Genomic DNA, 14,648 nt, shown 5'->3' with positions numbered 1-14,648 from the left:
ACAATTTTCTTTCATAAACGTAGGCTTTATAGGCAACGGCTTTTCTCAGGCGTGTGAAACGTTTTACACACTTCTCTAGCAGTTGAACCATTTAGCAGAATAACATTTACCATAATAACACAGCTCTGGCTAGCAAAACGAAAGAACCCACATTTTATCCCAAAATTATCTAAAAATGCTCATTTCTTGGCACATTCGTTTTTGCCTACGTGCACGAAGTGCCGATCGACAAACAAAAGAAAACACTAAACGACTTGCCATCCAATTGTGTCGCGTGCATCACAGGGCACGCCTCCCGCGTCCTCGCTCTTATTGCCAAGTTGTGCATGCTGTCCAGACAGAAGCATCGGTGTTGTTTGCTGCGATAGACGTTTCACTCAGAATTTTTTGGTTTCTTTTTGTACTTTCTTGATCGGAGCGCTCATAATATGAAGAATATGACGCTACGAAAGCTTAAAAAAGTAAACTCCAGTGATCCATCTAGTAGACTTTCGAGCCACGACGATATTTACTTTCCGTCCTCAAAGTCAGACAGTTGTAAAACTATGGATTTACCAACTAATTCGGAAGTGTATAATTACAAGACTTTGGCATACTCTGGTGGAACGTTGCCAAGGAACTTCAGAAAGGTGTGTATCCTGTTTAACTTGATCACTTTAACTTTCACTAGTTCCTTCAATCAAGTAGTCTAGCATAATAGACACATCAATGAAAGCACATAATTTCAGTTAGCCAAATACAGTGTCACTTGCCCGTAAGGTACAGAGGCCAGCGGATACGCTCAATATTTGAATATGGATTTCCTTGTGGCTTCTCACACGAGCACATACATTGATGTCGGTTGTTCATTATGAGTGGAGACATTAGCCTATCTGTGACGACATTTTATTTAATTAGAAACAGCAGTGTGAATATTTGTGACCTTTTGTCAGAGCCCGACATGGATGCCCTGTTGTGCACACCAAGCGTCTGTTCCCCATTTTGATATAAACTTTGTATAAATGTTGACACACACTGAAGCAAAAACACATGGTGTCCACTTGTCACGTACTAAAGCTTGCCACTTCCTGACCACAGGACCACCCACACATTACTCTTTGAGTGCCACACTCCAGACTCCCTCTTGATTCAGTGCAATCCAACCATTTCATAATGTCTCTGCATTGAGAAATTCGTTTTGCATCAAATGAGTATTTCTAGGCAGGCAAACATAATGTACTGTGTCTGAACATTGCTTCACAAGGAACAGTGCTGGCTTTACTAGTGAATTAACATGGCCAAGCTTCATCATAATCTGAGAATGTACTGTGATGTAGACTGGTAAAACTGTTATTATGGGAAAGGTGTGTGACATTGGTTGGCCCAGTTCTGTAGTGTTACTGTACTGTCTTAGGAAGCCAGCCAGAGTTCTGTGGAGGCCTCCTTCGTACATCTCACATCATCTGGAGCCTAGTACCACAACAGGGCATTGTGCAGGGGACCCTGCTCTGCTCCTACCACCCCCACGGGTCTCTCTCTGGGTACTTGGGAATAAATGAAGTCATTGAGGGGCCCAGGACAATTCTGGCAGTGTAAATATATATTAAAAAAAAATGTTACATGAGGCAGTGACACAAAGCGCCCTTTCATAGGGGCCACATTTAAAATAATTGAGGTAGAACAGAGGTGAATTGATTGTAGTGTAGGCTAAATATGGTAAGTGATGTAGTGTAAGAGATACTTGTAGTTTACACTAGGTAAAGTGTAGGTTGGGTGGGTCTCCCAAAGTCCCAATTTGGTTTGGGGTTTCCCTCAATGCAGGGATTGTGGCAAGAGGCCCAAGGCTCCAATCCATACACACGTCTTGTTTGTCTACATTCTGAATGTAACCTGTAGAAATGGGGAGATTTTATTATCATTATCAGAAAAAACAGAGACACACAGTTTGGTTTGATCAGCAGTCTGGGCATCACAAGTCAGTGCACTCCGATGTAGATAATTAAATATAGAAGTCCAAAACATCTCCTGTGACTTATGACAGTAAATAGGGTCAACCGAGAGCAGACAGTCAGACACAGACATACTGGTTTTATCTGTAATGGTTTCTTACCTGTGTTTTGGCTCAGTAGCTTAAACACAAACATAGACACCAAACACACACAACATGCCTCAGGAGGACTTGGTGGACAACACACCCAAGCGAGAGTTTGAGGTGTGTCCTGCAAACCTGGCCTACGTAGGTAGGAAGAAAATCCCCTTTGCGTGCATTGTGATTTCTGTTTGAACCTTTAAACACCTGTCTTTGGTTGTTATTTCATGTCCGTCATGTTTTCTCGTCACAGAATGGTGGGCTGCAGAAGAGGACTCCCCTGACTCAGACCACAGAGCCACGGAGGTAAGCCAAACAGTCATCTCTCCCCCTGGCATCAGTTACAGGACACATCTGCCTTTCTGTCACTTCTCACTCTTCACTGTGGTGGAGGGAAGCATATGTCGTACACAGAATGCCAGAACAGCATTCGTAAACCCTTTCATTCACAACAGACTCAAATGGTGCATGTTAGCAAAATTACAGTGGGCTGCTTTCAGAGTAATTTGAGTAGGCCTCTGGGTTCAGCTTTTGGGAGAATTAAATGGAGTGAGTTACAGAAATTCAGCAGTACAGCAACCTTTTGTATTTGCGGTTATTACTATTTACGGAGTGACTTCTCTGGACCCCTCTTCCCGACAGCGAAAGGTCTGAAACTTCTGTACTTTAGGCACAGTCTCTGTTCTACTTGTTAGGCTGCTCAGAGAACAGGCTACTCTGGTGAATGTTGCTCGTTTAATAAAGTTAGATCAAAGCTGAATGTCTGCAAGATCACATAATGATAGTATTCCACATAACAGAACCAAATATAATGGCAAAGTATAATGTTATTGTAAGACAAAACACCACCTAATTTCTGATGAGATTTTAGGTTGATTGTGCGAATGATTGCATATTTTTTCTCGTAGCCAAAACTCAACAGCATGCGCCACTAGGAAAAATATGCTTTTTTTTAATTTAAACTAAACACGGGTATGATACAGTTTTAACATCTGCTCTAAAATTCTTTCACTGTACATAACTCATAAGGATACTTGAAACAACACTGTATAACTCAAGATCTAAACGCGTATCCCCATGAAACTGATTGAGATCAATGGTTGGCATGCAGATGCTGCACGGTCATTTCACCGGTAAAACTTGTATAATGATCATTTACGATTGACCATAATTTGTGTGAGAATCGCATTCACAGAACGTGATTCAGCTCTGGGGGGGATTCTGAGGGACTGGACGGTTATCTACAGATCCTACTATTTGACATTCTAATGTATTATTCATTTTTATGTAATTTATTGATGCTGTTTTGATGTAGAGGGCATACTGCAGACCACTGCCCAGTTAGACCTTTGGACATGTGACCTTTCATGACGCAAAGAGGTTTTTAGAAACAAAAGAGTGCTTGTCACGTTTTGGGCAACAGAAGTATCTTGTCATGTAATTTAGATCTATGTCCTGTTACTGTAGCAGGACTGTAGTTATTTTCATAGTAGTGTACTTTGGATGGTTTGTAATGCAATTTAGATTTGTTAACTTTAAGATTTTATCATCCCTGCCTAAATGAAAACAACCTTTTCACTATTTCAATACTGGTTTGTTTTTGCTTAAAACATTTACCATTTTAGAGTTCAGTTTAACTGTAAGTGTATTACACAGCTAGGTATCATGATGTCCATCATCCATGCAGTTTTTGCAGAGAAAACAATTCTAGAGTAGATAACCCAGAAATGTATTATCTGGAGATAGCCAGAGTGCTCTCCATAGATAATATTTCATCGTATAACATTTTTGATGAGAATGAGCTACAGTGCCTTCAGAAAGTATTCACATCCCTCGATTTCTTTTCTCCACATGTAGTTGTAACAGCCTGAATGTAAAATGGATTAAATTTAGATATTTTTGTCACTGGCCTACACACAATATCCCATAATGTCAAAGGGGAATTATGTTTTTTGAAATTAACACATTCATTAAAAATGACAAGCTGAAATGTCTTGAGTCAATAAGTATTCAACCCCTCTGTTATGGCAAGTCTAAATAAGTTCAAGAGCAAAAATGTGCTTAACAAGTCACATAATAAGTTGCATGGACTCACTCTATGTGCAATAATAGTGTTTAACATGATTTTTAAATGAGTACCTCATCTCTGCACCCCACACATACAATTATCTGTAAGGTCCCTCAGTCAAGTAGTGAATTACAAGCACAGTTTCAACCACAAAAAAACAGGGATGTTTTTCAATGCCTTGCAAAGAAGGGAACCTATTGGTAGATGAAAAAGCAGACATTGAATATCCCTTTGAGCATGGTGAAGTTATTAATTACACTTTGGATGGGGTATCAATACACCTAGTCGCTACAAAGATACAGGGGTCCTTCCTAACTCAGTTTCCGGAAAGGAAGGACACTGCTCAGGGATTTCACTATGAGGCCAATGGTGACTTTAAAACAGAGTTTAATGGCTGTAATTGGAGCTGAGGATGGATCAGCAACATTGTAGTTACTCCACAATACTAACTCGAGCTCGGCCGATTTTATTTAGGGCCGATTTCACATTTTCATAACAATCGGTAATCAGCATTTTTGGACACCGATTATGGCCGATTACATTGCACTCCACGAGGAGACTGCGTGGCAGGCTGACCACCTGTTACGCGAGTGCAGCAAGGAGCCAAGGTAAGTTGCTAGCTAGCATTAAACTTATCTTATAAAAAAACTGAATCTTAACATAATCACTAGTTAACTACACATGGTTGATATTACTTGTTTAACTAGCTTGTCCTGCGTTGCATATAATCAATGCGGTGCCTGTTAATTTATCATCGAATCACAGCCTACTTCGCCAAACGGGTGATGATTTGACAAGCGCATTCGCGAAAAAAGCACTGTCGTTGCATCAATGTACCTAACCATAAACATCGATGCCTTTCTTAAAATCATTACACAAGTATATTTTTTTTAAACCTGCATATTTAGTTTAAAAGAAATGCATGTTAGCAGGCAATATTAACTAGGGAAATTGTGTCACTTCTCTTGCGTTCTGTGCAAGCAGAGTCAGGGTATATGCAGCAGTTTAGGCCGCCTGACTTGTTGCGAACTGTGTGAAGACCATTTCTTCCTAACAAAGACCGTAATTAATTTGCCAGAATTGTACATAACATTGAAGGTTGTGCAATGTAACAGCAATATTTAGACTTATGGATGCCACCCGTTAGATAAAATACAGAACGGTTCTGTATTTCACTGAAAGAATAAACGTTTTGTTTTCGAAATGATAGTTTCCGGATTTGACCATAGTAACGACCTAAGGCTCGTATTTTTGTGTTTATTATATTATAATTAAGTCTATGATTTGATAGAGCAGTCTGACTGAGCAGTGGTAGGCAGCAGCAGGCTTGTAAGCATTCATTCAAACAGCACTTTCCTGCGTTTGCCAGCAGCTCTTCGCAATGCTTGAAGCACAGCGCTGTTTATGACTTCAAGCCTATCAACTCCCGAGATTAGGCTGGTAATACTATAGTGCCTATTAGAACATCCAATAGTCAAAAGTAAATGAAATACAAATGGTATAGAGAGAAATAGTCCTATAATAACTATAACTTCTTAACTGGGAATATTGAAGACTCATGTTAAAAGGAACCACCAGCTTTCATATGTTCTGAGCAAGGAACTTAAACATTAGCTTCTTTACATGGCACATATTACTTTTACTTTCTTCTCCAACACTGTTTTTGCATTATTTAACCTCTCTGGGCTAGGCGGGACGAATTCGTCCCACCTACGTAACAGCCACTTGCAGCCTGTGGCGCGATTTTCAAAACCTTAAAAATCCTATTACTTCAATTTCTCAAACATATGACTATTTTACAGCTATTTAAAGACAAGACTCTCGTTAATCTAACCACACTGTCCGATTTCAAAAAGGCTTTACAACGAAAGCAAAACATTAGATTATGTCAGCAGAGTACCAAGCCAGAAATAATCAGACACCCATTTTTCAAGCCAGCATATAATGTCACCAAAACCCAGAAGACAGCTAAATGCAGCACTCACCTTTGATGATCTTCATCAGATGACAACCCTAGGACATTATGTTATACAATACATGCATGTTTTGTTCAATCAAGTTCATATTTATATCAAAAACCAGCTTTTTACATTAGCATGTGACGTTCAGAACTAGCATACCCCCCGCAAACTTCCGGGGAATTCGCTAACATTTTACTAAATTACTCACGATAAACGTTCACAAAAAGCATAACAATTATTTTCAGAATTATAGATACAGACCTCCTCTATGCACTCGATATGAAAGCACATTTTGCAATATTCTAAGTACATAGCCCAGGCATCACGGGCTCGCTATTTAGACACCCGGCAAGTTTAGCACTCACCATAATCATATTTACTATTATAAAAGTTTGATTACCTTTTGTTGTCTTCGTCAGAATGCACTCCCAGGACGTCTACTTCAATAACAAATGTTGGTTTGGTCCAAAATAATCCATCGTTATATCCGAATAGCGGCGTTTTGTTCGTGCGTTCCAGACACTATCCGAAATGGTAAAGAAGTGTCGCGCGCATGGCGCAATTCGTGACAATAAAATTCTAAATATTCCATTACCGTACTTCGAAGCATGTCAACCGCTGTTTAAAATCAATTTTTACGCCATTTTTCTCGTAGAAAAGCGATAATATTCCGACAGGGAATCTCCTTTTCGGCAAACAGAGGAAAAAATCACAAAGGCGGGGGCGGTCGGGTCACGCGCATAAGCCCAGAGTCCCTTGATCGGCCACTTGAGAAAGGCGATAATGTGTTTCAGCCTGGGGCTGAAATGACGACATTCTGTTTTTTCCCGGGCTCTGAGCGCCTATGGACGACGTGGGAAGTGTCACGTTAGAGCAGAGATCCTTAGTAAAAGATAGAGATGGAAAAGAAGTTCAAGAAATGGTCAGACAGGCCACTTCCTGTAAAGGAATCTCTCAGGTTTTGACCTGCCATTTGAGTTCTGTTATACTCACAGACACCATTCAAACAGTTTTAGAAACTTTAGGGTGTTTTCTATCTATGTAATAAGTATATGCATATTCTAGTTACTGGGTAGGATTAGTAACCAGATTAAATCGGGTACGTTTTTTTATCCAGCCGTGTCAATACTGCCCCCTAGCCATAAGAGGTTAAACCAAATTGAACATGTTTCATTATTTATTTGAGACTAAATAGATGTTATTTATGTATTATATTAAGGTCAAATATTATTTTATATATGCGCAAAGAAAGAAAAAGCTTTTAGAGAATAAGAATATTCCAAAACGTGTATCCTGTTTGCAACACAGCACTAAAGTAATACAGCAATTCATACAAAGTGTTGTATTGGATTTGCCCCAAACAACACATTACTGAGTAACTCTCTCCATATTTTCAAGCCTAGTGGTAGCTGCATCATGTTATGGGTATGCTTGTAATCGATGAGGACTGGGAAGTTTTTCAGGATAAAAAATAAACAGTATGGAGCTAAGGAAAGGTAAAATCCTAGAGGAAAACCTGGTTCAGTCTGCTTTCAGCAGGACAATAACCTAAAACACAAGGCCAAATATACGCTGGCGTTGCTGACCAAGAAGACAGTAAAGTTTCATGAGTAGCCAAGTTAGTTTTGACTTAAATCTCTGGCAAGACCTGAAAATGGTAGTCTAGCAATGATCAACAACTAATTTGATGGAGTTTGAAGAATTTTGTTAAGAATAATGTGTAAATGTTGCACATTCCAGGTGTGGAAAGCTCTTAGAGACTTACCCAGAAAGCTGTAATTTCTGCCAAAGGTGCTTCTACGAAGTATTCACTCGGACGTGTGAATGCTTATTTGCACCAGGTGGTGATGTCGCCAGTCACAATTGACTCATGGCTCAATACTGCAAGTAAATGAATATCAAACTCTTTAATCATATCCACATTTTTATTTTGTGTTTTAGAGAAGTTATCCTGGAGAAGAAAGATGAGGAGACGTTTGGCTTTGAGATTCAGGTAAGAGGATAATAGACGTGGGAGGTGGTATGGTACGGGGGATTTCTGGATTTCTGAGCGTCATTTAACAGGATTTTCCTTCTCTCTCATGTTCACATTAACGCTGATGAGATTTGTTCTCTACAACCATGTGGATGATTTCACCCCATAAATCAAATGTGATTGAGTGGAGTGTGTGCATGTGTTGAAAGCGTCAAAGGTCACCGTCAAGATACAGGGAGAAATGTATCCGTGAGCCTCAGACTCGCTGTATAAGGCTCTGATGTATCCCATAACTTTTTTTTTTATTTAACCTTTATTTAACTAGGCAAGTCAGTTAAGAACAAATTCTTATTTACAATGACGGCCAAACCCGGACGACGCTGGGCCAGTTGTGCGCCGCCCTATGAGACTCCCAATCACGTCTGGTTGTGATACAGCCTGGATTCGAACCAGTGTGTCTGTAGGGATGCCTCTACCATTGAGATGCAGTGCCTTAGACCACTGCACCACTCGGGACTTGATATGAGAGAGGGTGTATTTTTTTTTACTTTTTTCTTCTCGCTTTTTTTCATTTGGGTCCTTTTTCGAATCGGCGTGGTTTTGTAAAATCTTCTCACTACTGCGTGTCGTGTCAGACAGTCTACTATATTCCGATCCCTCGGACACTGTAAACAGTCAGATTTCTGCCTTCTTTATCTGTTAGAGCTCCCTCCTCTCTGTCCCCGCAGCTCTTCTTCAGAATGCACCACTTGTTGTCAGACAGCCTTATCTCTATAGAGAGGATGCCGGCCAATGTAAGGGCCATGTAAATGATCATTTCCATAGTACTGCTTATATTTAGTGTTGGGATGGAGGTCCCTCCTTTTCTGCTTGGCCCTGTCCTTAAGGAAGTGTGGTCAGAGACAGGAGAGCTGGATGGCTTTAGGATCCTGTGCTTTTTCCATCATGTCGCTGGACTTCACCAGGCAGTCACCAGTTCTCCCATTCCTTTAGCTTTGAGTGCAGTGGGGATAATGTCAGTATCAACTATGTAAATGTATAGTTGGATTGGGATTTGCATCTCTAGGGTCATTTGCATGTATGGTTTCTGTGGAAGGCCCCTGGGTCTGGGAAGGAAGGGAGGCTCGTAAGCATTCATTTGGGAATTCTAAATTCCAACAGAACAAAGTGTATAAATCAATATCAAATATTTCAATGCCCTTGGCATTTGACATGATTTACTGTCTGTGGAATTGCCGTCATTTTGTCACTGTCACCTATTGTTTCAGCTAACAAGCAAGTCCGTGAAAGCTCTGCGTTTAAACGTCACCTCAGGATAACACTCCGTCAGACAGCAGTGGAATGTTGAATGATTCACTTGACAAGACAACTTAAGGGGAAGTCTGGCTGTGGTTGTTTGTCATGTTTGCCTCCAAGACAGAAACTGTCATGTGACTCAATCTGAGGAAGATCGTCAACAAAATGGTGATAGTGTGGAAAATGTTTGCGTGTCAGTTTTGGTTCCAGTAGTGCTGGTTTACCTTTTTATCTCTCTGCAGTATGAGGACAGGGAATGGTTTTTAATGTCACTGGTAAACCATAAGAGAATTTGTCTGATTTGTTCTAACCAAATTTGTTGATAAAGGTCCTTGCTCATGAAGAGACTGCTTTTAACATCCTTTTTATGATGGACTATGATAGGGCTGTATTCGTTTTTGATTAACCACTCAAATGGGGCTGTCTTCAAAGTGGGGCTGTCTTCGAAGTTTCAAATACCTTTGTCTGTTAAGTAGCAAGGCCTAGCGCTTCAGGTATCGACCTCAGGCATACTGTATGTAAAGAGAATTAATAAGCGTTTGTGATGGGAAATTACTAATGATTTTGAACACAATGCAATGTTTCTGATAATTGTTAACATATTTTCTCCCATGTCTTGCACCTAATTGTTCCTAAGAATATATTTATTTGACATGGGAGATGTAATAATAATTGTAACTCATTCTCCTCATTTCCTTTTTCCAGACATATGGGCTACACCACCAGGACCAGAACTCTGTGGAGATGTGCACATTTGTGTGCAAGGTTCACGACGACAGCCCCGCCCAACAAGCCGGACTCAAAGTCGGTAAGTGGAACTGAAAACCCCGGTTCATTAGGGACTTTATAACAGTTAACTGCATTTGACACATGCATGACCTGCCTTTACTGAAAATAGGGAAAGAATAAAGGACAGGTGGTTTTGATACAGTCCTGTCCCTTTCTTGTTTGCCAGCCAGGATGGTAGTCGTCCCTAAGTAAACACGTGAACAAATGAGTTTCAGTCGGCTGTTTAGGGATGTTCAAATACAAACAAAAAATGTGCCTACTCATTTTCCAGTGAACACTATAGGGAGAGATTATTACAGCAAACATCATGCAGGTCAACTCCCTTGTCTCCGTTGCCGCCTTGCCAGATACAATAACTCAAATGCATACAATGACTTGGCCATGTCTATTTTTATCTCTTTTTGTATTTCATCAATTTCTCTATTTCCTCTTTAGTCTGAAACATTATTTCTCAAAAATACCTCAGACAGAATTGGCCTTTGCCAATCTTAAAAAAAAGAAAAAAAAGAATGTATTGCCCATTATATCAGAAACAATAGTGAAAGAAGGAATTGTATATTCTCACATTTTAATTTCTCTAAACCGGATACTAGAGTATTATTCATCTCGGAGAGAGAAGGAGCACTAGAGGCAGGGCCAAATGAAACCAGACCTAGACAGACTTCTCTACCCATCTGAAACTAATAACAAACAATCTAATAAACTTGCAATACTTTAACAATAACAGATAAAGTATCACACACATGCTTGGATAATATTTTTCAGGCCGTCTTGAAATTAGGAAAAGTGGTTAACAACAGCAGTGGCCTGCCGTGACCTCACAGCCAGGGTTTAGGCTAGAAACAGTGTCTGTATCACACATGAGCTGCTCCATAAACCACAGACACTAGCGGGATCAAACCAGTCTCAGTAGACCACAGCTATGATAAAACCACACTGGAATTAACTGGGTCTGTTTTTCTTAACATGCATGTTGTTTGTGTGCACAGGGGACACCATCGCTAGTGTGAACGAGACCACCGTGGATGGATATCTACACAAGGAGATTGTTCAGCTAATCAGGGCTTCTGGGAACTCAATTAGGTAAGCAGATCAGAGTTCAATGGGAAAGAGAACTGGACTGGTTGTCGACGGTAACAACTTAATTGCTCCACTTTTTGTATTGACCTTATTCAGATCGGTCTATAAAGAGTTCCTTGTGTTCTATGACCATTTTTCAATACTTTTTAGTGTCGTTTTGATACTGATACATCTTTGATCTTCTTGGTTGAGCAATGTTGCGGTCCAAAGTACAAAATCACACAATTGATAATGGAGTCATTATCTATCGACTGAGAAGCAGGTTTGTGTTTTTCGTCATGAATCTTGTTCTGAAGCCAGCTCTGCAGTGGTCACTAGCTGGAATAGCAACAGTCATAAAATCTGATTTTTAAACCTAAGCTTAACCACACTGCTAACCTTAATGCCAAACCCTAAATCAAGACCATTCATTTTTATAATATAGCCGATTTTGACTTTGCAGCTGGCCTATCTAAAGGGAAAGGTGGATACCTAGTCAGTTGTACAACTGAATGCATTCAACTGAAATGTGTCTTCCACATTTAACCCAACACCTCTGTACTCCTTTAAATAGCTACCATACAATCAATGTGCCATGGATGTACTCTAAACAATTTGTTTGCACACCAAAGTTGCCTAGAAGCAAGTCATTACCCTTTTTTAATATGCAGAATTAACTTTCTCAGTGTTAAATTGGAACCATACTCTTGCTCTCTTTGTCTGCTTGTAAAAGATGAAAGTCCTATTAGAATCGGGGCCCCATTTATAAACTCAGAAGTCAACTCTATAAGAGTGAAGTTAACCACACAAAAGGCCCAGTGCATGCCTCTTGTCTTATTATAGATTTCATCTAATTATTCTTGCCTCTAGTAAACATATAGGCCTACTGAACTATTAACAGAGAGCTTGTTTCAACCCAGTAAAAACAAGAAACCCCCTAGAGGTGCACCAGTTGCCAAAGTCGAGTGGGTGTCTTGAAACGTGATACCTTCTGAAGCTTTCTCCCCTACTTGCAAACTGTTGAGCCTAGACTAGCATGTTAGGGTCTCCTATATAAGAGCCTTTTCACAGCTACTTCAGAAGTTCCTCTCTGTTCTTAATTGGGTCCAGAGTATGCTGTGAATCCTTACTATCCTTTTTTGTGGCTCTCTGGCCTTCCTGTGTCTGAATTAACAACATTGCTGTGTCTTTCCTTAGGCTGGAAACAGTGTACAGCGACTCCATTCGAAAAGCAGAACTGGAGACCAGGCTTCAGTATCTAAAGGTGAACATCTCTTCCTATTCCCCTCTGTAGCAAACCTGTGGTTCTGCTTCCTTCAACAGAAATGGTTATCCTGTGTGTGTGTGTGTGTGTGTGTGTGTGTGTGTGTGACAACAACCATAGGAGTTGAGTATACAGCACAAACAGATCTGGGATCAGGCAAGTGTGTCACTGGGATCAGACTGACAGTGTAGTGAAAAGCCTATAGCCAGCAGACAGAAAGTGCAGTACTCTCACCAGACTAATCCCTTTACCACCTGTTTTTCCCTCTTCTCCCACCTGTTTCATGACTAACGGCTGCAATGCGCTTACATAATGCTGTGTGAACACCGTGAACGAGAGTAGACACATAGTTATATTCTTACTTTACACTTGGCTGGTAAAAAGGACACTTTTAATGTGTGAAGATAAGTGGCTTTCCTCAAGATGACGGCTGCTGTCCCCAAGCGCCTCCAACAAATTGAAATCGCACAAATTATCACCTTTTCTAATTTTTATGCTTTTTCTTTCATCAGCAAACCCTACATGAGAAATGGGATGAATACAGATCTTTGATGACGCAAGAGCAGAGGCTGGTTCATGGTAAGTCATTAATTTATGTTGATGTATATCAAATCACATTTTATTAGTCACATGCGCTGAATACAACAGGTGTAGACCTTACAGTGAAATGCTTACTTGCAAGCCCCTAACCAACAATGCGGTTTAAAAAATATGGATAAGAAATAAAAGGAACAAGTAGTTAAAGAGCAGCAGTAAAATAACAATAGCGAGACTATACACAGGGGGTACACTTAGAGTCAATGTGCGGGGGCACCGGTTAGTCGAGGTAATATGATCTCAGGTAAATTCATTTAAAGTCAATTTAAGATGTATGCTAAACCAGTGATGTCCATTGTAACACTCTTTCCCTGTGTCCTCTAGGTATAGTGATGAGTGATGCTGCTATCTATGAGTCCCTGGAGTCTGCAGGGGTGTACGGTAGTCTGGGCACCCCGAGCCCGGCCGCCCTGCGTGCTCTCCGCTGCACCGGCAGCACCAGCAGCAGCGCCAGCCACCTGAGTGCCACCATGGAGGAGGACCCACTCTACCAGACCTGTCTGTACCAGAGGCAGGGCGACCACCTCAACGATGCCAATGGTGACCTCACCAGCAGCACAGAGAAATACAAACCGAAACCAGAACAGGAGAAGCCTCCACAGGGTAAGCAGAGACTGATCCGCCCCGCAAGTGAGCTCTTCACCTCAGCCAAGACCCACCTGACCCGCAGCTCCAGCACACGCAGCTACCTGAGGGCTTCCAACAATAACTCTTCATCAGCACCAGGGGAGAAAGCACAATCGGGAGGGTTCAGCTCGCTACAGAGGAAACCCAAACAGAAGAGCTTCCGCCGACACCTCCTTAAGTTCATCCCTGGACTGAACAGAGGCATGGAGGAGGAGGAAAGCAAGCTCTAAGAACTAAACGGACTAAACACCCGAAGAACTAGACTCTTTTTGACCCAAAGACTTAATATTGCCTCTGACTCAACCTTAACAACCAAAGATTTCAACTAGTGCCACAGAGACCAAATGTCTGTCCAGAAATATCTTTGTACTTGTTCAGATGACTACACATTTGACCCAGCGGAACCAATGGTCCTTTGAGTTCTGAAGCACAATCCAATTTGAGGAGACACCTGTTCATACTGTACCTTGGTTACTGTTTCCATAGTTCATAAGTTATTTATTTATTTTTGATTAGTTTGACCTATGTACAGAATGAAGGATTTTGTTTTTGTGTTTTAATTTAGTTTTGTCATCATGACAGTTGAAAATAAATGCCCCATATATTCACATGGGATTTTTTTGTAAGAGACATTTGTTACTGTTTTTGTACCAGTTTTATCTGGTGTTTTCTTGCCAAAAATATCTGCAAATAAATGTGTGGCATTTTGATTAGCCTTGCTTGATTTATTTTTTATTTTGGGCATATAATAATGACTACTTTGTTCCTTGGAGTACATTGACTGTCTTCTCCACAGCTGTTCTAAGAAGTTGCAGTTGCTCTATCACTCTCAACCGTGAAGGCATTATATAGTTATATATCACACACACTACCGTTCAAAAGTTTGGGGTCACTTAAATGTCCTTGTTTTTGAAAGAACCCAATTTTTTTTGGTCCATTTAAAA

At 40.6% G+C, this 14,648-nt stretch overlaps 1 protein-coding gene across 1 annotated transcript; it reads left to right on the top strand.

Annotated features, from left to right (window-relative positions):
• The first annotated feature begins 325 nt into the window (after positions 1–325).
• LOC106572531 (general receptor for phosphoinositides 1-associated scaffold protein) lies at positions 326–14,414 on the top strand. The gene is made up of 8 exons (XM_014146774.3): positions 326–629; positions 2,322–2,374; positions 8,039–8,090; positions 10,074–10,176; positions 11,147–11,240; positions 12,414–12,480; positions 12,993–13,059; positions 13,402–14,414. The coding sequence occupies exons 1-8, from the start codon at positions 429–431 to the stop codon at positions 13,932–13,934; spliced, it is 1,170 nt and encodes a 389-aa protein (XP_014002249.1). The 5' UTR covers positions 326–428; the 3' UTR covers positions 13,935–14,414.
• The last annotated feature ends 234 nt before the right edge of the window (positions 14,415–14,648 follow it).

The sequence above is a fragment of the Salmo salar genome, chromosome 15 (genome assembly GCF_965601325.2).
Source record: "Salmo salar chromosome 15, fSalSal1, whole genome shotgun sequence".
NCBI classification, from domain to species: domain Eukaryota; kingdom Metazoa; phylum Chordata; class Actinopteri; order Salmoniformes; family Salmonidae; genus Salmo; species Salmo salar.
Note: the sequence above shows the minus strand (reverse complement) of the source record. Positions and strands in the feature narration are given on the sequence as shown.

What these genes read in the sequence shown, in the direction of transcription:
- LOC106572531 (XM_014146774.3), top strand. Translation starts at nt 429, where the DNA reads ATGAAGAATATGACGCTACGAAAGCTTAAAAAAGTAAACTCCAGTGAT. An exon ending in CAGACCACAGAGCCACGGAG is followed by an intron (nt 2,375 to 8,038) that starts GTAAGCCAAACA and finishes TTTGTGTTTTAG; the next exon opens with AGAAGTTATCCTGGAGAAGA. An exon ending in CCAGGCTTCAGTATCTAAAG is followed by an intron (nt 12,481 to 12,992) that starts GTGAACATCTCT and finishes TTCTTTCATCAG; the next exon opens with CAAACCCTACATGAGAAATG.